The sequence below is a fragment of the Peromyscus leucopus genome, chromosome 14 (genome assembly GCF_004664715.2).
Source record: "Peromyscus leucopus breed LL Stock chromosome 14, UCI_PerLeu_2.1, whole genome shotgun sequence".
Taxonomy (NCBI): domain Eukaryota; kingdom Metazoa; phylum Chordata; class Mammalia; order Rodentia; family Cricetidae; genus Peromyscus; species Peromyscus leucopus.
In genome coordinates, this window is record NC_051075.1 from 44,662,674 (window position 1) to 44,689,280 (window position 26,607).

The window sequence follows — 26,607 nt, forward strand, 5'->3', positions numbered from 1 at the left end:
GTGGTTTGAAATATTCTTTATTTTGTAAACATTTGTGTTTAAAATAGATGAATCCTGCTCACAATTCATATAATGGACCCGAGACACAGTACACAAAGTTCACCCATCACAGGGAGCAAGTGGGTGGGGCTCAGGTGGTGGACCAGGGTGAGGTGATCTCCAGCAGTGGGCAGACAGGCCAGGAAAGCCTGCTGAACAGTCACGGCCAGTGACACAGCCCAAGCCGCCTCCCAGACTAGCGCTTAGAGCGAGGCCAACTCCGGGATGGAGTGAGCCCCGGCGCACTCTAAAATCCCAGCCGTCCTTCTGCCGCTAATACTTTAGAGCTGTGACCATGGCCCAGAGTCCACAGAGTCCCAACCCCATGCTGTCTCTCCCAGAATCCTTAGCGTAGTGAAAATCAAGTGCTTTCTTGAGGGGTTGGGACAGCAAGATCACCAGTGCCCAGTGGAAATTTTCCTCTCAGACTCTGGCCGAAGGCAGGTGTGTGCTCACCTGCTGTGTGATGCTGCCTAGATCTTGCTACCCAGGAGTCGGTCCCCAAGGAAGCCACCTCAGTCGGTCACGGTCCAGCCTTAGAGCCAGAGTGCTGCCTTTCCAGTGAACAATGCATTACCCCTGCTTCTGCCTCTCCTCCACCAGAAAGCCTGAGCTGCTCCCTCCGGCCGCCTCTCTCCTGGTTTGCTAAGGGAGGAAGAAATTTCCATCCCCATCTCCCTTTCTGGAGGACTGAAAGGGCGAGGCTCTTTATCTTCACATCTGTGCCCTGGATTTGAAAGGTCCTTTGTTGGTGAATGCTCAGCCAGGGCCCAGTTTTCCCTTTGCTTTGGCTCCAGCCCCCGCCACGCAGTGCATCCTGGGACTATTCTCTTACCTGAGCTCTTCCCGCCTTGGGACGACCCCTAGCGTGGGTTTTCCCTTCTTGTCAGGGCCTCCTTCACGCTACCCTTGGGCCATGGGGTGAAAGAAACTTCCTGAGCATAGACCTCTGGAGGAGGGTGTCCTTTCCCCTCCCTGGGTAGCTCCTCGGCAGTTGGCAATGCTACAAGTCTACTTACAAGTAAGGGGGCCAGAGGAGGGAGCCTTGGAAGGCAGAACGGCACCAAGGCCTTCTGCCCATGGCTGCCCTCTCTCCCCATGTTTTAAGGCCTGTTGCCCCCAGACTCTGAGGCCCAGGAAAACCTTAACTTCTGAGGGCCGGATTCAGTGAGAGAAGAGTGACCTGGTTACGTCACTTCTCACCTCTGCCAGGAAGTCTGGGTCAATGTTCTTACACAAGAGGCCCGGCTGCTGCCACCACAGTCAATGTGGGGAAGCGCCCTCTGCCTCTGCTCTATCCCTACCGTCTAGGAGCGAGCCCTTCACAACCGTGGTCGCCTTTTTCTAGAGTTCACAGTGTCCGACCCCAGGACTTCCCCTGCCCTTCAGCATCCTCAGGCCTTGATCCCCATTCCTTGAAATCCAGGAACCCAGGTGAAGAGGTCGTGTACTCACTGCATGGGAGGTAGAGAATCGAGGTGACTTGTCCCCGCCACCCCTCATCCTTGTTTTCTTCCTGCCGTGCCCATCTCCAGACTCGGTTCCTCACAGAGGCCTGTGGGCGGCCGGGCAAGGCCAAAGCTCCAGCCAAAGGCAAAGGCCGAGGAGGCCAGCCCAGGCCTGAGGACCACCAAGTAGTGTTTCCTTCCCACCTCAAGTGTCACTGGGGAGACAGCCCATGGCACAAGGGGGGGCTGTGGGGAAGGGGGGGAGGGGGAAGCACCCGTAGCCTTGGACCCACCCCAGAGCAGGGTGGGTCATCCTCCCTGGGGCAGAGCCTGGATCCATTCCCTTAGGCCGAGTCAGGAGGGAAGGAGGGAGAGAGGGAGGGAGGGAGGGAGGGAGGGAGGGAGGGAGGGAGGGCAGTAGCAGCCACTCAGCAGGACACAGGGGCAAAGGAGGAGAGATGCGGATGTGAAATACACTGGAGGGAAGCGGGTGGAGAGGGAGTAGAAAGGAGAAGCAGAACACACGAGATGCACTAAGAAATGAGTCTTTGAGTGGCCTTGACTCCAGCCTTGACCATTGTCCCAGGAGCTTCCGGTGGTGAGATGGTCGCAGCACATTCTGGGGTCACAGCCGGCCTGTGGCTGGGGAACAGGCTGAAGGTTACCGTAACTCCAAGATGGAGGGGCCGGGGGCACAGGCTGCTCAGAGGCCACAGCAGAGCTGCTCACGGGGCCAGGCAGGGGAGTAGCAGCTGCTGATTCTCAACAGGGTCATCAAATGAAAGGACAGCAGTGGACAAAGCCCAGGCTCCCCTGCTTCCACGGGCCTCCCGAGGGAGGGAGTTGCGGGGGGGATTCCACACACGGCCCTCAGCACCAGCAGGTCTTTGACGAGTTCGCTGGGCCCTCCGGTTTGCCTTCCTCTTCCTCCAGCTCCGCCAGCGCTAACTCATGGCTGGCACGTGTTCGCAGACCATCCAGCTCTTTCCTGTGGGCCTGCAGCACCAGCTCCGTCAGCCGAGTGAAGGACTGGGAAGGCGAGGGGCACAAGTTAGTCCACTGTCCTCTTCTCTGCTTCGGATCACCCTGCAACTGCCCACGGCGGAAGGGGTCTCCCGTCTTATCCTGGCTCCTATCTGCCATCTCTTCCCATCCTCCCCCTCTTCTGGGCTCAGCCCCAGTCAGGGCAGCTGTCCCCAGGGTTCTCACCTCTTTAATGTTGAGGTTGGTGCAGGCACTTGTTTCGTAGAAGTCCATGCCATACTCCTTAGCCAGCTGCAAGACAAGGGCATTTCTGAAAGAGAGTCAGTGAGGGAAGGGAGGCCCGTACCACGTGGTATGTGCTTCTGCCATGGCACTCTCGGTGCATTGACATGCTGCATTGACATGCTGCATTGGCATGCTGCATTGGCATGCTGCATTGACATGAGGATGCCTTGGGTGGGAAACTGGGGGCCCTTTCTAAGACATAGGCTGGCAGAGACTGGGGCAAGCTATTCCACCAATACACCCATCTCATCCAAGTCTGCGCACACACACACACACACACACACACACACACACACACACACCCCACTACATCAGGACACAAAGACAACAGCATATGGCATAAACATGAGAAACACGGGCTTTGAGTGCAACAAAGGCAGTCTAGGTGCCAAGATGCCACCCAGGAGCTGTAGAACCCAGAGCAAGTTTCTATTTCCATTCTCTCCAGGCCCCAGCGTCATCCTCTATTAAAGGGGAGTGGCAGTGTCTGCATCAAGGGCTACAGAATGATTAAACAGGCCACACAGCTAAGAGCACTTACCACAGTGCTCCGGGTACAGTGCTCAATAAAAAACGGTTAGTCCTGTAGGGTCTGTCTCCACTTCCGCATTTTAATGACATTGTATTATTTGTTATGCTCCCCCCAAAATCAATGTTATTTTAAGGACTAATGGAATGCTATTGACTGGAGAGGAAGAGAAAAACTCATGAGGTGCTCAGAGTGGGTGGAGGACTCTTGCCTCAGAATATCAGTCTCTCTGTTGTGTGGGAGTATGGTCTCCCTGCACACTTGGATATGCTTTGGCCCTCTCCGACCCATGGCTGGTCTCCTTGGGGACTCTTCATTGTCATCCTTTCCAGGCATAGGAAGTCAGGGTGTGTGTGTGTGGGGGGGGGTGGAGTGGGAGACCCCTCCCTTACTGTGCACAGAGTCTGTTAGAGATGTCAGCGACCTCTTCGCTATCACGGAGGTGATCCGAATCCTGTTTAAGGAGTCTTGGACCTGCTGGAGGTGCTACCTAAGAGGTCTTCCCCCCCCACCACCATGTGGACCCCTGGTCATTGTCCTGAGAACTAGAAAACAAACTCTCACACATGTCAGCCCCCCAGTGCTGGGTGTGTGAGGGGACCGGATGATGGTAAGTGTGCTCCTGGGTCCCTGCGCTCAGGACAGGCTCAGCAAGTACCACAGACACCCCAAAGAGTGAGCCTTCACATACCTGCTGCCCCTGTTCTCTTCCCACCTGCCGTTTCTGCTCTTCGTCAGCCTTATTCCCTATGAGGATCTTCTGGACTCCTTCTGGTGCATACTAAGGACAAATGGAGGCAGACCTAAGTGAGTGCTCCTCTTCATTTCCTGCTCCCCCATACAGCCTCCTCTGGCCTCCAAACCACCAAGTTCAAGAATCCTAGGGACAGCAGGCTGACTGGGTACAGGCAGCAGGCTCCCAGGGTACAGGACCCCCTACTCCCCCATCTGTGGTATTGTTTTCCACAATTTCAATCGCCATTAGTTAGCCTTGATCTAAAAATATTAAATGCAAAACGCCAGAAATAAACAATCCGTAACTTTGGTTATAGAACATTGCAATTTTGCTATTACTGCTGTTGATTGGTTTTTACTACGTCTAACTTATATATTTTGTCCCAGGGATTCAAGACTAGGGAAAGCCAACATTTAAAGGGTTTGGAACTATCTGTTCTTCTCAGCTTCCCTTGTGAGTCTGGGAACGGAGTGTCGTGGGGACCCTAACACCACAGCCACCCCAAGAATGTCACAGGGACAGTTTAGGGTAGAAGATGCTAAGACGGATGCCTCATTGGGTTGAACAAAGGGTGTCTGAACTGCAGAGGACACTGGACTTCGGCCTTTACTTGACAGATGAGGGATTGGGGACCCGAGGAGCTGAACATGGCTTGCCAAGGCTCCACCATGTGCGGGAGACAGTCTAGTAGCCCAGACTTGTAATTCCATCTGGACCTGAGGTAATTCCATCTGGACCTGAGGTTTGAGAACAAAGCTGCCCATGAGGCAGTCTTGGGACTAATGCTTGTCCAAAAAGACATGGCTATGGGAGCCTCGCAGGGCATAGTGCATACATAAGGATATGGAAGGTCCGGCTTTTTCCACACCGCTTATCCCAAGGTCTCTCTCCAAAGTTGTAACCTTTCGCCAACCCTGAGAGCTTGTTTTTCCCCAAGGCCCCTGTCTTGCCTTTCCCTAAGGCACCCTTCCCCCATCCCATCAGTGAGGCAGTGTCTCCTACCTCATCCACGTCACTGACCCACTTCATGATGTGCTGGTAAGAGCGCTCACTGCTAATGTCATAGACTAAAAATATTCCCTGAGGAAGAGAGGAAAAAAGAGTGAGACTAGACACAGTAGAATGTACAGTCATGGGGCCAGACTGGTGGTCCTCGTATGTTCAGCCCACTCTCCCTGTCTGCAGTGAGGACCTCTCAGCATGGAATTCTTAGACAGGAAGGCACTGCATGATTTGACCTGGGTCTGTGGCTTGGAGTAAAGGGTCGAGAGTGGAGGCTGTGTGTGAGAGTGAAGAACCCAGCTTCAGTAAGTGCTCTGTGGGTAACTGAGGAAAAAACAGTGAAAGACAGAGTTTCCCCAGGGCATCTCAAACATCCAGTGCTACAAGTGTGGACAGCAGCTTCCCAGCTCTAACCCTGAAACGGTGCCTCACCTGGGCCCGCCGGTAGTACTGTTTTGTGATGGTCTGGTACCTCTCCTGTCCTGCTGTGTCCCTGCAAGAGAAAGCCAATCCCTTAGAGAAGGGACCATGCAGACAGAAGATGAGGGACTAGCAGGAGCTGGGATCCCTTGTACCCTCGGAGGAAAAGCTGGGGGATTTGAGGGTGAAAACTTAGTACTTCTCTAAACCCCAAGAGTATCCAAACACACCTGAGTCTGAAGTGAGAGGTCTGGTCCTCAGTATGGGCACAGGCAAGGCCAGCAGGGACTCAGCCTCTTCTCAGGACCCACAACCTGACAGAACTCAGCCACTGTGGCCATGCTTGGCCAGATGGGAGGATCTGTCACACACCCAGTGCCCAGGGCATCACTAAAGGCAGTTCCCATGGCATCCTAGGATTGGGAGGTAGCACCATAAACTCTAAGAGCTTCCAAGACCTTTAGACCAGAAAGCCACAGCAGCCCCTGGTGGGCAATAGTGGAAACTGCACCATGCAGTACTGAGGCACTCAGAAAAAAACAGTCTGAATCTAAGCCTGGGAGCGATGCTTTCAGCCTTCCAGGTTTAGTCACAGTGGGACAGCTCCAGAGGAAAGCCCGATTCAGAGATAAGCCCATGGCACTTATTTTCCTAACTCCTAATTCCTTCCCTTTGGTGACCTCTCATCCGTCCCACAGTTTGCTCAGGTTCATAGAACAAGGAATAGGGGTTTCTGATCTCATTCTTCACTGAGATATCTCCCCAGTTATCCCAGATGAAGCTTAAGAGGATTTTACAAATGCCGGCAGCTCAGAATCCTCCCTCCTCTACCCGCCTCCTCCTCCTGCCCAACTCACCAAATCTGTATCCGAACTTTGATGCCGTCCACTTCGATGGTCTTCATCTTAAAGTCGACACCTGGAGAGAGAGCAAGCACGTGAGGAAGGGTTCCCTCGAAGACGGCCCGAGACACCCACGTGGAAGGGGTTTCACTTTGACTTCATGTGACAAAGAAGCGCCCTGAAGCGCGCACCTTCTCTGACATTTTAGTGCTAAACTGACCCTAAAGAGGCACCTAGAGCATTGGATGGGGTGTTCATTCAACTCATAGCTCCCATTTCCTCAGCAGTAAAGAGTGGGAATAACACAAATTATCTTCCGGTTGCTGAGAAGACCCCGAGAGACACGGCGCTGGCCCGCGACACTCCACCGCAGCCATCATTGACCCGGGGCAGTGCGCGATCTGTATGTAGCAGGTACGCAAAGCCTGTCCGTTAGCGGATGGGAAGCAAGCGGTGGGAAGGCCCAGGTAGCCCACAGTTCTCGGGTTCCTTGGCCCAAGGCTCTGAAGAGCTAACTGCCGGTCCCAGCAGATGGAAGGACCCAGAGCAGAGACATCTGAGGAAATCTACAGTAAGAGAAGTCAGCACCATCAGCAGCAGCTGTGCGTGCTGACAGGCCAAGGAGAGATGCTTGGATCACCATGCCTTTTCCCAGCCCCAACTGTGCCCAGGCACAGTGCCCGGTGATTCCAGAGCTGGGTCTAATGGAGTAATCGACGGGTCCGTGTATCTTCTGCAAGCAGGTCACAGGGTATCATAATCCACAGTCTTCAGCCGGGGGACAAAGGAAAGGTGTGGCTGTGGACCATCCATCACCAGCTGCATAGTAGGCCTAGAAGGTCTCAAGGGTGCCAGCATCTCCAACACCACCACCATTCTACGGCCACACCAAGCAGGAAAGCACGCTCCCTTATCTCTCCTGTCCCCGGCTTCCACCAATACAGACATCACAGTCAGCCTCTTCCCTCCCACCACCAAGAGCAATCATCATTTAATTAGAAGGGAGAAAAGGCTCCGGAATGGAAGACCTGAACTAAATCAAGTCGGTCAGATGTGAATCATTTGTCGCCTGCCTGAGCTGATTCATACCTACCCAGCTGTACTTTTCCAAATGGCATTCGTCCCTGTGTAAAGAGAAAGGCTGACGAAGAGGAAGAGGATGAAAGGGGAGGGACACCTGGTCCTGGTGGGAGGCCGCAGCCTGCTTCCCTGGACAAACAGTTATAAGGAATTGGCTTCTCCTCAGAACCTGACCTAGGAGGTAATCAAGAAGTTCTTGTTATTTCAAAGTATGGTACCTTCTTCCAAGAAGGAACAGACAATTGTCCTTATAATAAACCTTACTCACCCTCATGGCCTGGACAAGAACATGCCTTGCTCATAGTAGTCCCAGGAGAGAAGGGAGATAGACGGTTTTATTGCCTCTATTCCCGAACATCTATGAAAGCTTCCTTTGTGCCCTGCACAGGTCTCGGTCTCAGCGTGGGTATAACAAGGATGACACATGGTCCCTTCCCTTACAGGGGTGAGTAGGAAGGAAACACAGGCCCAGATGCAACCTGCCTGAGGTTGGCACAGCATGGATCAAGCTTCCAATAGTCTTGTTTGATGCTGGAATGGTGCTACCCCCCACTGCACTGCTTCTTGGGGGAGTGAGAGGAGTCATGTGTTAGCATGTGAACTCCACATGGAAGAGGTGATGGTTAATATTGTCCACTTGACAGCATCTAGATTCACTGCCTGTGAGGGAGTCTCTAGATTCCGTCAACTGAGGTAGGACGAGTCACCCCAAATGTGTGGGGTTTCATCTCAGGGTTTGGGGTCCTAAGCTGAATAAATATGGGAAGGCAAGCAGAAGCGTTCATCTCCTGCTTGCTTCCTGCCTGTAGATGCCACGTGATTCCTGTCAGTGCCAAAAAACGTAAACTGAAAGTGAAGTCTTCACTGTGTTTCATGTCCTGCTTTCCTGCGAGTCCTTGAAAGGAAGGGCTCCCCTGAAAGGGGGAGCTTCCAATGCTGAGGAGACTGTTTCCTTGTGGGAGAGGGAGGGAGGGAATGGGGTGAAAGCCGTTAGAAGGGGCAGAAGGGACAAGCCGATGCGGCATTCACAGGAGCGCGTGCTGGAGCCTGATTCCCGTTCAGCTCTCCCTCGCTTTGGAGCTGCATGGGCAGGAGTCAAGACTGGGCAGTTCTGGGGTTCCCGGCAATCTCCCCTCATGGACGGCACTGCAGCCTAGCCACTCCCAGATTTGTTTTCATGTGTCTGAGAAATAAGGGGCTCCCGCTAGGTCTATTCATGTGCATTCATATATGAGGGAAGGAACAGTCCATGTCTTCTGAAGGATTTTCCCCACCCTTTCCTTCTATAAAGATGCAACAGCCCAAGGATCTCCAATGGCATGTGCTCACTCCTTCTACTCTATGTCCCCACACCCCCCAGAATTCCCGCTGTATCCATCCTACCAATGGGACCCTGGTCTGCATTGCCATGTGCTGACCCTGAACCTTGCTCTATCCTGCATGGCTGTTGGGTGTTTTTGGTTTTTGTTTTCCATTGCAAGACAGAATCAAAACACTAGCCTGACGGAGTCCCCTGTTGGGGACTCAGCCCTATTGGCTGCTCAGCCAGCTATTTATTCAGATGTGTCCCACCTGTCACACCCTGTGCGACTGTCCTCCCTACCGAAGGCTTCGGCCCGTGTGCGCCCTCTCCTCACGTTGACTGTCAACAGAATGCCTCTCTACAGCCTACCTCTCGGGTCTACCATCTCTCTTCCTTCCTCACAGAAGAGTCCTCCATCCTCTGTCTCTCAGCGGTCCACCCTCCTGCGCATCCTAACACAAGCTCCTCCATGTTGCTGCTTTTGCATCTCTTAGGAAGAAGGGATATTCTCCATCTACCTCCACCCTGGGCTCTGCTCCTGTCCGGCCTCTCTAAGGCAGTGTTAAGATGCACACAGATTTGAATTCAGAAGGTGTGAGACGAAGCCTGATGAGTCGTATCAAGCCTGGGGTCCGTGGATTGTACCTTCATCAGCAAGCTCTTAGGACAACAGGCTCCAGAGTGTATTCCAGGACTTGCAGCCTTAGCATAGCATCATTTTGGACTTTGAAAGGCAGGTGCCCGGGTCCTACCTCCGTCTTGGAGAATCAGAACCCCAGAGATGTGAGGCCCAGCAGTCTGTTTCAACCAGCTCCCAGGAGATTCCCATACATCTTAAGTTTGCCAGCCACGTGGCTCAAAAGCTTTGCACCTGAACCGTCAAGGAAGGCAGCACGGGCAGTCTCTCTCTCAGTGCGTGCTTTGCAGAACCTTGGCTAAATTTAGAATTACCCAGAGACGTTTTCTTTTTTCATTTAATGCAGCTGTCTTAAAACATGAACAATAAAAATGGAGGAAAAAGATCTGGGCGGTGGTGGCGCACGCCTTTAATCCCAGCACTCGGGAGGCAGAGCCAGGTGGATCTCTGTGAGTTTGAGGCCAGCCTGATGTACAGAGTGAGGTCCAGGACATGCTCCAAAGCTACACAGAAAAACCCTGTCTCAAAAAGCCCCCACCCCTAAATAAATAAATAAATAAGTAAAATACCCCCAAAAACATAAGGAAAAGAAAGAAAAAGAAATATAGGTACCTTGACTGGCCTAAAATCTACTGTCATACTTTAAGTAAGACCTGGAAGCTATATTTTTAACAGCACTGTGTAGACCAGTGGTTCTCAGCCTTCCTAACGCTGTGACCCTTTAATACAGTTCCTCATGTTGTGGTGACCCCCAACTGCAAGATTATTTTCATTGCTACTTCATAACTGTAATTTTGCTGCTGTTATGAATCGTAATGTAAGGATCTGTGCTTTCCCAATGGTCTTAGGTGGCCGCTGTGAAAGGGTCATTTGACTCCCAAAGGGTGGGAGACCCACAGGTTGAGAAGCCCTGGTGTAGAGTATGACAGGAAGTCAGCTAGAGGGAAGTCTGAGAACATAACGTAGGGGAAGAGACATTCGTTAGCCCTGGAGTCAGAAAGACCGGGGTCTGAATCCCGAGTTGGGCACTTAATGTATGACAATAGGAAAGTCATTTCTCCCTGTTTCCCCCTTCTTACCTGTGGAATGAGGACACCATGGCCTCCAGAGGTTTGCTGTGGGGCATCACTAAACAATGAGTGGACACCACCTAACTCACCGCAGTGCCTCTCCCTACTGTGAGTCTAATGAGAACGTTCCCCACAGGCTCAGATGTTTGAATGCTTGCTTTCCACTCCGTCGTGCTGTTGGGGTAGCCTTAGGAGGCGTGGCCTGGTGGCAGGAAATATGCCATTTGGTGTGGGTGTGAAGGTTTCAAGACCCGACGCCATTACCAGAGAGCCCTCGCTCTGCTTCCTGCTTGCAGTTCAAGATGTGAGCCCCCAGCTTCTGCTCCAGCCACCCGTCTGCTACTTACCATGATGGACTCCTGTCCCTCCGGAACCATCAGCTAAATTAACCCTTCCGTCTACAAGGTGTGTGGATCACGGTGTTTCATCCCAGCAACAGAAAAGTTACTGAGATGTCTACCTTCCCTATACAAACAAGGCTTCTGGAAGCTCTGGGACTGTAAACCTGAGGACCCAACACAAACGGGATTTCACCATCAAGAGCCTCTCCAACTGGCAGCATGGACCTCATGAAGGAGCTTTGGAATGCAAATTCTCAGGGCCCAGACCTGTCAAATCTTATGTGTGCTGAACTAGCCAATCCTCGGGCAGGACCACACCCAAGGCTCTTAATAACACTTGTCTTTATGAAAAATGTCTCTTAGCTACAGAATCCCAGGGAAGCACGTAGGTGTGGAGCTTGCTATTGTAAGGCACAGAGAGACCAATCTATTCATGCCCCCATGTCCTATAGCTGAGTCAGAACTGGAAAAACCTGTCTCTTGAAGCCTGCCTAGGCTGCTCTTGACTCAGCCAGTGGCTTCCAACTCTTTGAGGCTGAGGGATCAGGTTGCTTCTTCGTTTACACTTACTCGGGTAGTGTGAGACACTCACTCAGAACTGAGGAGTGGGCATGCACATGCACGGAGCAAGCCTGTTGCTATGATCTGAGCATCCACACTCCACTCCTAGTCATTTGCTGAAATGCAGTGATGTCGGGAGACAGCCTTGGCAAGGTAACTAGATCATATAGACAAGGGCCCTCATAACTGAGATTAGTGTCCTTATAAAGGAGACCTCAGAGCGGTGCATGCCTTTAATCCCAGCGTTGGGGAGGCAGAGGTAGGTGGACGAAGGATAAGTCTGAAGTCAGCCTGGTCTACGTAGTGAGCTCTGGGTCAGTCAAGTCTACATGAACACAAAACAATACAATGACAACAAAATAAATTTTAAAATAATACAAGAGATCCTGGGGAGTTTGTTAGCCTCTTTGGCCTTCTGCCACAGGAGAACAAAGCTAGAAGGAGGCATCTTTGTAGCAGAGCGAGTCCTCAGGCGACAGTGGATCTGCTCACACCTTGATTTTAGACTTCCCAGTCCCCTGAACTATTTCTGATGTTTATAAAGCACTGGTCAAGCTGGGTAGTAGTGGTGCATTCCCTTAATGCCTGTACTGGGGAGGCGGAGGCAGGGGGATCTCCGAGTTCGAGGCCAGCCTGGTCTACTACAGGGCAAATTCCAGGACAGTCAGGGCTACACAGAGAAACTCTGTCTCAAAAACCCTGAAATAAATAAATAAATTACCAGTCAAAGGTTCTTTGTTATTGCACCCCTCATTAACATCCACTATAATATCTTCAGGGAACCCTTTGTTCTTTGAGATAGTTAATGACTCCAATAATTCATCAGCCTGACTGAAACACTTGTGTCTCTAAATGATAGGTTACAGCAGTGTAAAGAAACAAACCACCTCTGCCGAGATCCAGCCCAAGTTTTGGGAACCCTGGGAGAAGAGAATCAGGCAGATGGGACTTCTCCCAACCCAGTACTCAAAACCAAGCCAGCTGCTGTCCATGGTGGTGCCTGTCACAGCCAGGGTCCTTTCTAGCTAAAGCTGCAGATCCATAGCCTCTGCTCAAGGAATGAGGTTTGAGTGCAACGTGCTCTTTGTGGAGAGGTAGTTCCTGACTGAACCGCTGGTGAGGTCGCCAACAAGGGCAAGGAGGGGTGGCTAACTAACTTCGGGCCAACTCCCTCCAAACCAGCACAGTAACACACACACACACACACACACACACACACACACACACACGTAGTCCCAGCTACTAGGGAAGCTGAGGCAGGAGAATTGCTTGAGCTCAGGAGTTCCAGGATGATGGAGACAACACAACCCTTGAGACGTCTCTTTGAAAGAAAGAAGCCAGCCAGCTGCCTCCCGATGAAGCAGAAGGCTTCTCCAGGTCATCTCAGGAGGAATCCGGGCCAAAGGCTGCGAGAGCGGAGCAGAGCTGCATCGGGAACACACGGGCTGGAGCTGGGGTTGGCAGTGCTCTATCATGGGATTGCGGTCAGCTCCGACCAGGCTCCGAGTTCCGCCTGAGCGTCCCCACAGCCATGCCACTTTGCTTAGTGATATCTGCGCCTGTGACTGTTCACTGCTGTGTAACGGCTTCCCACGCTGGTAGGCAATGCTTCCACCATGGCATTTGGAAGAAGAGTTAAAAAAACAATGTTCCCTACCCTTACATTCCCCCTACTGCTGCCTTCAAGCCCTATCGAGATAGAAAGCACCTAAGGGCCAGAGAACACACTTTGTGTTTAAGACGTTTTGTCCTTACGGTTGTTGACGGCTTCACTTTTTAAGTCTTTGCCTGTGTGTCAGCACAGTGCTGGGAATAAAGCCCATGTCCCAGAGAGCATAACGAAGGGCATGTATGCACTCGTAACTCAAGAACAGAGGCATGTTTCCTGCCATCTAACAATGCCAGGCACAGGGTGACTGTGGACAGTGCTGCCCTCACCACATGGTTGTGACCTAGGGAACCTCAGGCCTCCTCCCTTCCCGCTGGGTCCTGGCTGCATGGCCTCTAGCCCTGGAGCATCCGTCTACCACAGTACCTCCCAGAGACTGCCAGGCCAGAGTGCGGTGATAGATAGCACAGCCATCAGTGACTGGAAAGACAGCCGAGGCTCTTCCCTGGGCACCTGCGTCTGAGGTGACACAAGGACAGGGCAGGAGACAAGGCCTGGTGCTTACTTGGTTCCAGAAACAATCGTAAGGGCTTGTGGGCTCTCTTGTCTAGCCGTGGAGATGAAGATTGTAGAAAAAAAGCAACAGGGCCGGCCGGTGGTGGCGGCGCACGCCTTTGATCCCAGCTCTCGGGAGGCAGAGGCAGGCGGATCTCTGTGAGTTCGAGGCCAGCCTGGGCTACAGAGTGAGTTCCAGGGCAGGCTCCAAAACTACACAGAGAAACCCTGTCTCGAAAAAAACAAAACAAAACAAAAACAAAAACAAAACAAAAAAAAAAAAAGGAAAGAAAGAAAGCAACAGGACTCATCTGGGACTCTTCCCACCCACTGCTGAGGTTGATAAGAGCAGCCCTCAGAAACATGTGCAGGGACTACTTTGAAAACACAATGTCGGGGTCAAAGTTCATTTTCCAATTCCGCTCTCCTCACTAGTTACCATGTGGTCACGAGAGTGCTGGTTAATCTCTCTAGACCTTGGGCTCCCTCACCTGTTCAGTGGAGGAGGACGAGCCCAATGTCAGAAGATTCCTGGGAAGAGCATGAGATACCCTATACAACCCTAACAGGATCCGGCATGGGGCTTTATGAAATGCTGGCTGAAGACCGTACCAGTCTCCTCTGGAGAAGGAGAATGGCAACTGTCCTGGTTAGTCTGTTTGTCTGTTTGCTTTGCAACTTGACACAACCCAGAGTCACCTGGGAAGAGAGACCTTCGGTTGGAGATTTGCCTTGTTCAGACTGTCCTGTGGCCATGTCTGTAAAACACTGTTTTAACTGGCAGTGGGAGGACCCAGCCCACTGTGGGCGGCACCATCCCTAGGCAAGTGGGCCCGGGCTGTGTAAGAAAGCTAACTGGGCATGAACCAGTGAGCCAATCAGTAAGCGACATTCCTCCATGATTCTGTTTCAGTACCTGCTTGAGTGCTTGCCCCGAATTCCCTCAGTGATGGGTTGTGACCTGGAAGTGTAAGCCACGTAAACCCTTGTGACCTGGAAGTGTAAGCCACATAAACCCTTTCCCCTCCCAAGTTGCTTTTGGTTAGTGTTTCGTCACAGTAACAGAGAGCAAACCAGACATAAACGAAGAGTTATAGCCCGGGCAATGGAAAGAACTCCAGGAAGTTAGAGGAAAAGGAAAGCAGAGCAGAGCTCTAGGCAAAGCAAAAAAAAGCAAAGACCACCAACCGTGGAACCCAGGGGGTCCCCAGAGTCTGACAAAGCTAAGCTGTGCCTATGGGTATCAGTAGCTGCCTCCCTCCGGCCGGCACCTCGTGGGTTAATATCAGGTGCCAGCTTGCCTGTCTACCAATGCCACAGGCTTGAGTGGAAACAGGGCTGTCTCTGGATGCCGAATGTTATCACCATGATCAACCATAGCCTAAAGGACCAGCGGCGTGACCTGAGCCTTTTCATTAGCAATGAGACGCCACCTAAGGAACAATTTAATACAACTGAAACCCAAGGCAGACACCCAATCTCTGGGGCCATGCCGGCTCCAGTTACCCAGCATCAGTCCCGTGAATGCCCTCGTTCTCCACCCTGGCATGAAACTGGCATGTGTTGGGCATGTGCAGTTCCTACAGGTTGTACCAGGAGGTCACTTCCAAACAGGTCACCCTGATCAACACCGGAACAGGCTTTAGGTAGAGGCAGACTCAGGGGGGAGGTGGCTGGCTGACGCCATACAGGCATCATAGTAATCCACATTTCAAAACTCCCTCTCAGCCCGGCAGTGGTGGCACACACCTTTGCCTTTAATCCCAGCACTCAGGAGACAGAAGCAGGTGGATCTCTGTGAGTTCAAGGCCAGCCTGGTCTACAGAGCGAGTTCCAGGACAGCCAGGGCTGTTACACAGAGAAAGCTTGTCTCAAAAAACCAAAAACATCAAACCGAAGCAAACAAACAAACAAACAAAAACCCAAAAGCTCCCTCTGAGCAAAATCTCCACAGGAGACTAATAATGCCACTCCCATAACTGAGGGGCATGTGAGAGCAAGAGTAACATACAGGGAGGGCTCAGAGGCCGAGCCAAGAGAGGAGGCAAGACAAAGGCCCTCACACCCAATCGTTCCAGGGAAAGGTGAGAACGCTGTGTCCCAACCTGTCGCTTGCATCCTTCTGTCTGGTGACCCTTACCTCACTCTGTCCGGGACCACATGCTGACTGACTTTCTCCTCTGCAGACCACCATCCCTCACTCTGGCTTTGTTCTGAGGAAAAGGTGCACACAGACCTCAAGGCAAATACATTAGTCACCGTCACACTGCCTTGCCCTGCATGTGTCAGGAAGCAGAAACATAAGAAGGTGCCCTGGTCTAGACAGAATCCATATCCTCTAACTTACTCCCAGGCTGTGTTTTGACCTCCAGAGTCCTGGACTCAAAGGCTCTGATTCAGATGTCTATCCACTGAAAGTTCTGGAAGTCTCACAATGATACTCCAGCTGCACACACTTGTGAGTCCTCTAACACACACCAGTAATAATTGATTAAATTTTTTATTACATACTTATTTTGTGTGTGTGTATGAATACCCATGTGTGCCATGGTACACATGCATAAGTGTGTGTGTGTGTGTGTGTGTGTGTGTGTGTGTGTGTGTGTGTGTGTGTGTGAGTTGGAGGACACCTTACAGAAGTCAGTTCTCTCCTACCATGCATTCCCACTGACCACACTTGGGTCAGCAGGCCTGGCAGCAGGTACCTTTACCCACTGAGCCATCTCACCTGCTATTAAAATTTTTTTTTAAGTAAAAAAATTAGAAAGGGGTACTAGACCATGATCATAACTGGAGGCCTTTCCTTTCTCTCGAAAGCTTAAAGACTCAGTCTTTGGGAACCCGAAGCCTAGGGTCTATTATCAGGTAGTGGGAGTCTCCCTGCCAAACACCGACCCTCATGACACTGGACCATCTATGGTCCCAGGGCTTGAGTCCAAGAAACTTCTTCCTCCAGGGCCCCCTGGCTGTTGACATGGTCTAGCAAGGTCACTCCAGCAGCCTGGCTGAGCTGATGGGCATCATTTCACCCCTGGAATCCTGGTAACAAGCAACACTAGCTTTAGTCTAGAATACCAACCCCTGACCGTTGTATAGCCCAGAGAACTCCGCTCACATGGAGATCGTGGGAGCCACTGCATCCTTCCCTAGTATTTCTGATTTCTCCCATGGAACGTACCTGAGCAAAAGAGCTGGGAGCTACTGCAAACAGCTCACCCTTCCGGAAGTCTTCCTCACTTCCTCTCACAGCCCTCCACATGCCTGGCTCCTGAGTTTCTCACTGTCTTCTGAGTCCCCCAAAGCCAATACTACCCTTTGGCTGTCCTGGGGAAGAGTCCTCTAGGAAAACGCAATCATTCATTTGTTCAAATAAACAGTTCATACACGCTTACTGTGTCAGGCTTCACTCTCTGAAGCAGGCAGGGACTACAGCCTGGAGCTCTGAGAGCACTCATTCTACCAGAGTGGACGGACGGACGGACGGACGCTGAGGAAATCAACCAATGCATGATTTCAGAGGGTAATGAAGGTCAAGAAGCCAGGTCGGTTAGAGGGAGAAGGAGACACAAGCCACTCAAAGTGGGCCGCTGAGAGTTCTCTCAAGCCAGGTGGTATCTGGGTGGAGGTCTCAGTGTCAAGGCTGTACAACAGAGAGAGCTAAAGGATCAGGGCTCCAGGCAGAAGCAACTGCAGGCAGGAGTATGTTTTGGTCCAACTCAAGCTCACAGTTCTTGGGAAAGAAAGTGAATAAGGGGTGACATTTTCCTTTCCTTATCACAAAGTCGGAAAACATGCAAGATTCTGACATCTTGTTGGGTCTCATGGGGACCCTCACACATGTGTGTGGGCACATGTATACTCAGAGAGAGAGAGAGAGAGAGAGAGAGAGAGAGAGAGAGAGAGAGAGAGAGAGAGACTCTGACCCTAACCAATCCAGCCACAGTGGAAAGGACTGGGCCTCCAGACACAGCCAGGAAAGGCTATGGTATGGACATGCTGACCCACATCGGCAATGTGGCCAGCTCTGTGCCCCTGGAGGACTTTAAGATCCGCACAGGTAAGACTGCTGTGCAAGCAAGCTCCACCATGGTCACACTCAGCTGACGCTGTACCCTGCAGGGAGATTTGTTGGGATGCCGGGAGGGGGTGGGGGACAAAGCTTGTGACATGTCCCTGCTTAGTCTGTATGGTCCTTCTTCTGATCCCAGCAAGCTGAGGGATCGCTTTCCACAATGCTTCCTCCAGCACCTTCCCCTGCCCCTGACCCACGAGGAACGGACTTAGCCTTCAAGATCTACTCAAATGTCACTCCTGTGAAGCCTTATCCACCTGCACAAGGAGGGACCCCCTGCTCCGTGAGTTCAAAGCATTAGGACGTCCCATCCTACCCTGTCACACGGTAACATCCCAGTTGTTGGGAAGCCTGGCTCCCCATGACCCTGTGAGCTCCTGGAAGGTAGAGCAGCATCTTATGAGTTCATCTTCTCTTTGCCTGGCAGAAAGGGAGATTCATTAAATAATATTCAACGAAGTTGAATACACGCAAGAAAAATGAATGGGGAAGTGAGTGAATGAATATGTGAATGGATGCAGTGTCTGCCAGGAGCAAAGAACAGCCAAGAGACAATTTTAATCAAGGAAGAGCAGTCAGGGAATAGGCCACATTTCAGAGCCAACGGCTGGCCCTCTCTCTAGATCACGGTGCCCCATCGCAGAGTTCTCAGGAAATCCCCATCGAAATGGCAATAAAGGGGTAGAACTCAGACCCATCCTACTGGTCCCCATCTGGCTTCCTCAGTCCTCAGTGCCAGACTTCCCTCAAGGGATGTGCAGAGGAAGCAGAGCCCTCTTTGGGGGCAGGGAAGGTCCTCTGCTCTTTGGCTTGCAGGAGACAGGTTCCCTCAGGTAGCCTTTGAAGGGATTTCTGGGATAGAGGGCCTGCCCAAAGCCAGTCTGGAAGAACTGAAACGGAATGGTCGAGTATGGCTCACCTGGCGGGGGAGATGGCATCACTAGTTGTCATACACATTTTTCTAAACGAGGGTGGATCATTAGCTCCTACCTCCCCAGCAGAAAGAATTAAATGTGGAGGAAGCCCTGGACCCTCTTTGACTGAACTCACTGAGCGGGCACAAAAGCCAAGGAGAAGCCAGAGGTTTGTTCAGGAAAGTAGCAGTTTTGCAGGGAAAACAGGCACAAGTATTAGACTACAGAAGTCGGCCCTCTGAGAAGACCTGGCACCCGGGATAGCAGGGTAACGGCCAAATATTGACTTTTGTGTTATAAACCTCATTACCAAATTGTCTGGTGCAGAGGAAGCAGGAGGACGAGGCAGAACCAGGGAGTGTGGGGAGGCAAGAGAGAAATGGGGTGCTTAAAGCCATGGGTGAGCCAGCAGATGTGTGCGTGTGGTACAGATGTGCAGCTCAGCAGGACCTTCTGCAGGTCTCATCTCCCGGGGATGGTGTCCTTTGGGGAGAGGGTGGGAGGCTGGGTCTATGCCTGTGTCCAAAGGAGAAAGGAACGGGGCGGAGAAATAGATGGCTGAGAGACAGTGATGCCTGGTAGGGGCCCCAGCCTGAGGCAGAGCCACTGCTGTCCTCCTGGGCTACCCGACTCTGTTGTACGCCCTTACTAATACTCTTCCTTTAGAGACACTGCCAGTACTAGAGCCGGGACTAGTGGAACAGAGGTCAAGTACACTGAGCCTGCATCCCGGGATGTCGCACGGCTCCCTGATTTCTCCCCACTCATTTTGCACTGCGTCCCCAGCCCTAGCTAATGCCTGACACATCGTGGTTGGTTGTTCAATAAACAGTGCCCAGAAGGGCCAGGGAAATAGCTCAGTCGGAAAAACACAGACCACACAAGCCTGGGGACCCAAGTTCAATCTCCAGCATCCAGGCAGTAGGCCAGGTGTGGCAGTGTATGCCTGGAATCCCAGTGCTGAAAAGGCAGAGACAGATAGATTGGGCTCCCGGGCTAGCAAGCCCCGCTGAATCAGTGAAGCCCCAGGCCCTGAGGAGAGAGCCTTGCCTCAAAAACCAAGGTGGGCATTCTGAGGAATGACATCCGAGGTGGACCTCTGGCCTACGTGGGTACCTGTACATGCACCACATACACAAAACAGGTCCCAAACGATCGAGTCTTCGAGTGACGGGCAGGATGATGTCATAGCACATTACCGACTGTTTACTCATCCCCATAACATTCTTATGAGCTAGGAATAATAATAAGAGTGACGGCAGCTATGATGTTATGGAGGACTCTCCCGAGTGTGTTGGATCTATTAACCTCTGTAATCTCCCAGGCAACCATTAAGAAAGGTTCTTCTGCTTAGAACTGCAGAACCGAGCGCTGGGATCAAGTGAGTGAAGGACTCAGGGCAGGCAAGGCAATGGAGACTGGGCAGGTTATTGCCCGCGCCTTTTCCGTTCTACCAAGTGCTTTTTATCCCCCTTTCTTTCTACAAGGCCTGGGGGAACAGAGTAGAGGGCGATGGCTCTCAGACTGCCCTAGATCCCCTAAAATCCGACAAAGCCACGGAGCCCAAAGACCCTCCCACCATCTCACCCAGCTTGTCGGTCTAGAAACCTGCAGATCCCGGAGCTGCAGCACCCAAACATTTGCCCAGTGTCGGTCAGGTCACTTAGGGCCAGGTTCAGATCTGGCGATCCTGGTTCTTCCTCCCCATCGGTCCCCCAAGTCACCACCAGCACCTGCCTTAGGCAGTCAGATCCAGTTCCAGTTAACTTCTTAAGGCGGGTGGCTGCAGCAAGAGACAACGGCCTGGGCCTCGAGTGGAAGCCGCTGGACCGGTCCAACCAGACAGAAGCCGCAGCCTCTCCTCACTCAAAAAGGGGAGAAGCCTGAGGGTGGCTTTTCAAACAAAAGGTCCCGAAGGAGCAAGGAATCAAGCCCTGGGAAACCCCCTCACGCTAGCAGTACACCCCAGTCTGGCCACCAGAAAGAGGATGCCTGAACACAGACATCCACAGACGAGGGCTCCCTGCTGGACCAGACAGCACAGGTCACATGATGCTCTAAGTGCCACGCTGATGGTTGGGGGCCCTTCCTATTCAAGAGAGGAAACCAGATCATCAAGGTGAAGGTTCAGGCAGCTGCTTGGTCCCAGAGGAATGGAGGAGACCTGAGCGGCTCCTCCTAACTGCAAGCTGCAGCACACCCTGGATGGGCCTTCAGGTCCTCACCTCCCCCAGACAACGGCTTCCTCTTTTTTTGTGTGTGTGTGTTTTGAGACAGGGTTTCTTTGTGTAGCCCTGGCTATCCTGCAACTAGCTCTGTAGACCAGGCTAGCCTCGACTTCATAGAGATCTGCCTGCCTCTGCCTCCCCGAGTGCTGGGCGCTGGGCTCACAGCTCCAGATATATTTACTGGAGATGATGCTTAGCCTTGCACCAAGAGAGGCATATGTTTTGGCCTCACTCTCAAATCACTTAAGGTGTAGGAGACAGAGCAGAACAGAGGCATGTTCTCTCTCCTAAAAACTCCCTTCTGCTGCAGCCAGACTGCCCAGAGTCCCATGGACACCCACTCACTTCGCACCTCTGTTCTCTGCGCTCACGGTGTTCCATCTGCTCCCTTCCACTGCAGGAACCCACCCACAGGCAGCCCACACTGCAGCGCCCAGCTTCAGCCTTCCTGCCTGGTGGAACCCACAGGCACCACTCCCTTCCTAACCTCCATTAGCTACAGCAGCTCCCATGGAGTCCAGCATCTCTCCTCAGCTGCCTTGGGCACATCTTACAGGGAGAAGGACCACAAGACCTCTACTGGGAGCAGGGGTACACCGTCTTCGTCCGTCCATTCTATCCGGAGAGTGCTTTACCAAGTAGTTTCAGATGTTATCTCCTTTTAGCAATAGCTCTTTATTGCCCATGTCCGTGTCTTGCTTCCTCAACTAGATCAGAGACTTCTATGGGCAGGAAAGAGTAGAGTCACTAAAGAGTAATGTCGCTAAAATGCCTAGCATGGTCCTTCCTGGGAATACTCCATTACATTACCAGATGAGATAGTCTTATCGGGAAACTGCAGGAACCTTAAGGCTCTGGCTGCTCTGTTCCCCACGAACCCTCACCTGGGAGCATGGCTGCAAGGAAAGAATGTGTGGTACAGACCTAGCTTCAGGGCTGAAAGATGGAGAGGACATCGGTGCCTCAGTCTCCCCGGTTGGCTCTCTCATGGAATGTCTCGGGCTCTTATGTAGAATATACAGGAAATTATCAAAGAGCCAGCCAAGGTGATATCAGCATGGGCCAAGAATCTGAACTCTTGTCTTAGCAGCAATCGGTGAATTGCCTTGTTTTCTCCATTCGTGAGACAAACGAAACAAATGAGGAAGGATGCCTAGCTCAGGATCCGGTATGGAATCTCCCAAGCCTAGCATACAGAGCACACACGTTTTCTTAATGGATACGTTATGAATCTGAGCTGGCAGCCCCCGTTTCCTCGGCTCTTTGTCTTCTGGCTGCCCCTTCCTTGGGAAACTTTCCAAATCACCTAAGGAAACAGCTTCTCTGGACCATCCAATTCTTTCCCTTCCATTGTAGTTAATGCTGGAAAGCATGGCCAAGATGGGCAGAAGCACAGGCCTTCCGTCAGCTGTAAATAAGAAAGCACTTAAGAAACCCAGTGGGGCAGATCTGAAGGGCTGGAGTGAAGGAAGACAGATTTCTTTGTCTTCTGTGGACTTCAGAATCCTGAGGCGTCTGTGCATCATGTGGAAAGAGGTGTCTGGCCATCTTCTGATGACAGAGGACAAACTCCAGGAATAGGTTCTAGGCTGGGACAGGAGTACTACCCAAGCATACCAAGCACCTCACTGGTTCACCACTGACCCTGAAGTAGTGTACTCCAGAGGGTTCCCGGGGAAGTCCCGTGCTCTATCTACGTTCTACCAGCTGGAAGAAGCCGGCTGAGGGAGGTTAGGAGGCAGAACGACAAGGGTTGGTGGTTAGAGGTATGGGGTGAGGGATGGTTCTCTTTCATGGAAAGCACAGCCTCTGCAGGGCCATTTGGTACTTCAGAAACAGAGATTCCCTCATTCATCTGCTGAAGAAGGGGGCGTATGTCTCCTGGGGGAGGCCAACTCCTCACACACTAGGCAGGAGTCCTGAGGTCTTCATTAGTGATGGGAACCAGTCAGGCCCTCAAAGGGAAAACTCCAGGTCACTCCTAGGACTTGTAACATGACTGCAGGGCAACACACACACACACACACACACATACACACACACACACACACACACACACACACACACACACCTTGGCTCTGCACTGCAGATAGTCCCACAGCCCCTGGCCTCAGACCCTTGTCAAGGATAGCCAGGGCAAGTTTCCATAGAAGGAACCTGTTGCCCTTTGCCCCCGAGCCTGGAAGCTCTCTCACTCATAGCCCATCTGGCTCCTCAGCCACTCCCTGCCTCACCCCTGCCTCGTCCCCGAGGGCTCCAGAGAGGCAGGGCAACCCTCTCCCAGGCAACACTCAGCCCCTGTCCCATCTCTCCAAAATGATTCTTATTCGAACAGTGGTCCAACCCAAGCTCCCGGATCTCTTAGGAGCTGGCTTTGGTGGCCTGGAGAAATACGGACAAGTTTGTTCTCTGGCTCCAAGTGACTTGATGAGAGCAAAGCACACGCGGAGACCCTAAGAGCTCAATAGGACGGACAAACAGCACTCAGCCAGTGCCACACTCAAGTAAGTGCTTCACAAACGTTCATTCACTCAATCTATACGACACCTCCGGAAGGTCTCGTTATTAGACCCATTCAACAGACGAGACACTGCAGCTCAGAAGTGTAAGTCACAGTCAAGGCTGTCCCCAAAGGAGGGCTCCAGGTGTGCCTGAGAATGCTGGCCTCTTACCTATAAGCATGGCTCTGCTCCTCCTGGCTGCAACTACCCTCACCTTCCCTCTTGGCAAGGCGCCTGTGTTGGGGGAGGAGTGTGAAGAGGGGGAGAGAGACTCCCTAAGAGGAAGCTAAGAGCTGGAGCCCTCCCTGAAGGCAGCAGGATTCCTAGTGGATGATCAGGCAGCTGGCAGGTAGTTTCTGCCAGGAGCCATGAGAAGGCTACTTCAGAGGCGACCAAGTCCGGGACCCTGGATTCAGATATGGGTGGAGTGCCCTCAAGTCAGTCCTCCTGGGAGAGAGGGCCTTCCCTTGACTATGAAGTTGAGACCACTGACTCACTCTCAAAATAGTGACCCTCCTGGCCTTGCCAGGGTGTCACCAGGCCTTTGTCTCGGTGCCCGGTATGTCCTCTCTACTTGCTGACCCCCTGGTCTACATGAACATTCCCGATCTTCCTTCACCCTCCTTCAAAACAGCCGCTACCTTCCCCCACATCCCCCTGCCTCTGCACCCTTGTATCTCTGCCCTCCTCCAGGTAGGTGTCTTGTGGCTTTACCTTCACAACTGCCCTGGAAACTCCGTCCCTTTGAACAGTGTCTCCCTCTGCCCACTCCCATCCTGGCTCCACACCGAATCACCCCCAAACTAAGGGTTACCTCAGTGACTTATTGACGGGTCTCCACCCCGACCCCCTTTTCCTCCTCTCTTCATCTGGAGCTGTGGTTATATCACTTCACTGGCAGTGAGTCTCCTGCCCCAGCTCGGGGTACTCTGGCCTACACCGGTCTCTGTCTTCTCAGGTTGGAGGGGGAAGGCTGAACTCCCACCCCTAGTTCCTGGTTGCAGGCAGCATGTACCCCTCACCTGCAGGAACCGAGGTTCAGGGCCCCGTCCGGGGACCTCTCACCCTTAGGTGTACTCCCTCTCCCTAGCCTCCCGCGCCACCCACCGTCTCTACCATGAGGGGCGCACAATCCCTCCCGGGCTGGGGATGAAGAATCCGCCACCGGGAAGGGAGGATGGGGGCGCCCCCGGGCCACCGCCCCTTACCGATGGTGGAGATGTGCGAGGAGTGGAACTCGTTGTCGGTGAAGCGGCACAGCAGGCAGGTCTTGCCCACCCCGGAGTCCCCAATCAGCAGCAGCCGGAACAGCACATCGTACTGCTTCGCCATGGCAGGGACTCAAGGGGGCCCGCGGGTGGCGGGCGGGCGGCGGCGGGCTCAGCCCCGCTCAGCCTCTGCCATCGCGGCCGGTGGCGAGAAAGAAGCGGCCCGGCCCCGGCGCTGGCCTCGCCCGCCCGCCCGCTCGCTCGCTCGCTGGAGCGGGGAAGCGCGGCTGCGGCGGGAGCGCGGCGCCGGGAAGCTGGCGCTGGCGGGAGGTGGGAGGGGACAGCCGCCGCTGCCGCCCCTGCCCGGCCCTCCTCCCGTCCCCTGCGCCGCCGCCGCCGCAGCGGGAGAGGGGGAGGGGAGCGCCGGGGACCCCGATGCCGGCCCGGGAGAAGGTCCCCGCTCAGCCCCCAAAGCCCTAGGGTGCAGGGACCGGACCGGGGTCGGGGAGGGGCAACGTTGGCGTCTTTCCACCGACGACCTGAGTGGCGGAGTTGGGATGAGCGCTCACCCAACCCACCTCGCCAACCTTGACTTCCCGGTCCCATCGCTTCCCCTGGAATCCCACCCCAAGCCTGATTCTAGTCACTCCGCCCTGCCGGGGCACTGGCCCCTGCGGCGGCGGTCTGGCCCAGCTTAACCAGTGGCAGGTCCTCACCTGAGCTCACCCCTGGTTGGAGGGCCTTCATCGTGGTCTGAATTGGAACGCCCTTTCCTTCACCAACACTCCAGTGTGTTGCGGAATTTTCTCTCATTGCCATCTGGCCTCCCCACAACAGAGTGATTCCTGTCACACAATCCCACCTCCCCTATTCTGTCTTAATCCGGGGAAAAAACACCCGCTGACCCCGTTCAGTACTTCAGGGTAGACAGATAAGTTATCATTTTAAAATAATCCTAATGGAAAATTATTTGGAGGAGGTTCCTTCAAATGTCTTCTTTGGGTCTAAGTTGCTAGGATGAATTGTCCGATTACTAAATATTTCTGTACACAAATGGTACCCAAGGATGAATGGTCCTCTCTAGAGACCCAGTTTACTACTTGCCAAATGTGTTACCACCTGAGAGGAAAATCAGTCCTCTCTGGAGTTCAGAAAATTGTCTGATCTTAAGAACTAGTATTAGGGGAGAGCAAGTCTAGTCTATTGGGTCTTTTAAAAGTAATGACTGTTGGTGTGTGTGTGTGTGTGTGTGTGTGTGTGTGTGTGTGTGTGTGTGTATTTCAGGCTGAATATTGGATGGAAAATGGATTTCTCTGTAGTAGATCAAGGAAATGGTAAGCCTATTGTCTTCAAATGAACTAACTATATTTCAAGCAAAGTGTCTAAATGTATATTAAAGGGGGAAAACCTTAAGCTGGATCACTACTTTGATCTTAAGGAACAGATCCTAGAGTGTCCATTAAGATTCACTGGTGTGGGGTTGGAACTACCGCTCAGTGGTTGGGGACACAGGCTGCTCTTCCAGAGGTCCAATTCTTAATACAGCACCCACATGGATGCTTACAGGCCTCTTAGCTCATGTCCCAGGCGGTCCAACGCCCTCTTCTAGTCTGCAGGCACCAGGCATGCATATGATGCAGATAGGCACGCAGGCAAAACACCCACACACATAAAATACAATGTAAAAATAAATAAATTGGATCATTAAAAAAAGATCCACAGGTTCATTTCTCTTCATTGAGTTTTTGTTGGGCTTCCAGGGCGTTCTGGGGGTTCTGGGGTGAGACGCAGGAGTTCTCCCAGGTGCTCTGCTCAGCATCCTTGAAACCTTGATTCTCGCTTTCCTCACCTCACAACGAGGGTATTCAGGGTGACAATCTTAGAGGATTGTTAAAAATAAGGTGGTGTGGAGAAAGGAAGGACTTTGTTTAGCATGGTCCTTGACTTAATAAATCCTGAGGTAGAGAAAATACCATTGGTGTTTTCTTTCTGCTTCCCTGGGCTGTAAAAATAGTCCTCAGATGATGGCTAGGGATATTTTTGCTGAACAGAGGCCTAATTTGCTGTTATTTTTTCCCCCACTCACCAGGGCAAAGAGCACAGAGCGGAAGCTGTCTGCAGCGCTCCCCTTTAGGCACCCCGGCTGCTTTCAGGCTGCTCCACTGTGAGTACGGTCTCTCTCTTGGGGACAGTAGTGGTTCTCTGCTGCTCTGTCAGAAAGCAGGAAAGACATTCGAGATGAG

At 52.5% G+C, this 26,607-nt stretch overlaps 1 protein-coding gene across 5 annotated transcripts; it reads right to left on the bottom strand.

The window, feature by feature from the left end:
• On the bottom strand, positions 1-24,675 carry Rab15 (RAB15, member RAS oncogene family). 5 transcript variants are annotated; one of them, XR_005092757.1, is made up of 9 exons: positions 24,365-24,675; positions 6,301-6,361; positions 5,456-5,516; positions 5,024-5,101; positions 3,977-4,066; positions 2,697-2,762; positions 1,495-2,516; positions 875-947; positions 1-766 (listed from the first exon to the last, which is right to left on the bottom strand). XR_005092757.1 is itself a non-coding variant. In XM_028876070.2 (7 exons), the coding sequence occupies exons 1-7, from the start codon at positions 24,486-24,488 to the stop codon at positions 2,358-2,360; spliced, it is 639 nt and encodes a 212-aa protein (XP_028731903.1). In that variant the 5' UTR covers positions 24,489-24,675; the 3' UTR covers positions 1-2,357. The 5 variants fall into 5 exon arrangements, 2 of the variants coding, with proteins under 2 accessions (XP_028731903.1, XP_037066542.1); XR_005092755.1 differs by having other exon boundaries at positions 1-947; XR_005092756.1 differs by having other exon boundaries at positions 875-2,516.
• Between the last annotated feature and the right edge of the window lie 1,932 nt (positions 24,676-26,607).

Bases quoted from the DNA above. Each gene is read 5' to 3' on its own strand.
- Rab15 (XM_028876070.2), bottom strand. From the start codon at position 24,488: ATGGCGAAGCAGTACGATGTGCTGTTCCGGCTGCTGCTGATTGGGGAC. The intron at 2,763-3,976 runs GTATGTGAAGGC...CTTGTCTTGCAG, and splicing joins GAAGAGAACAGGGGCAGCAG to CTGGCTAAGGAGTATGGCAT. The intron at 2,517-2,696 runs GTGAGAACCCTG...TCGCCTTCCCAG, and splicing joins CCAACCTCAACATTAAAGAG to TCCTTCACTCGGCTGACGGA.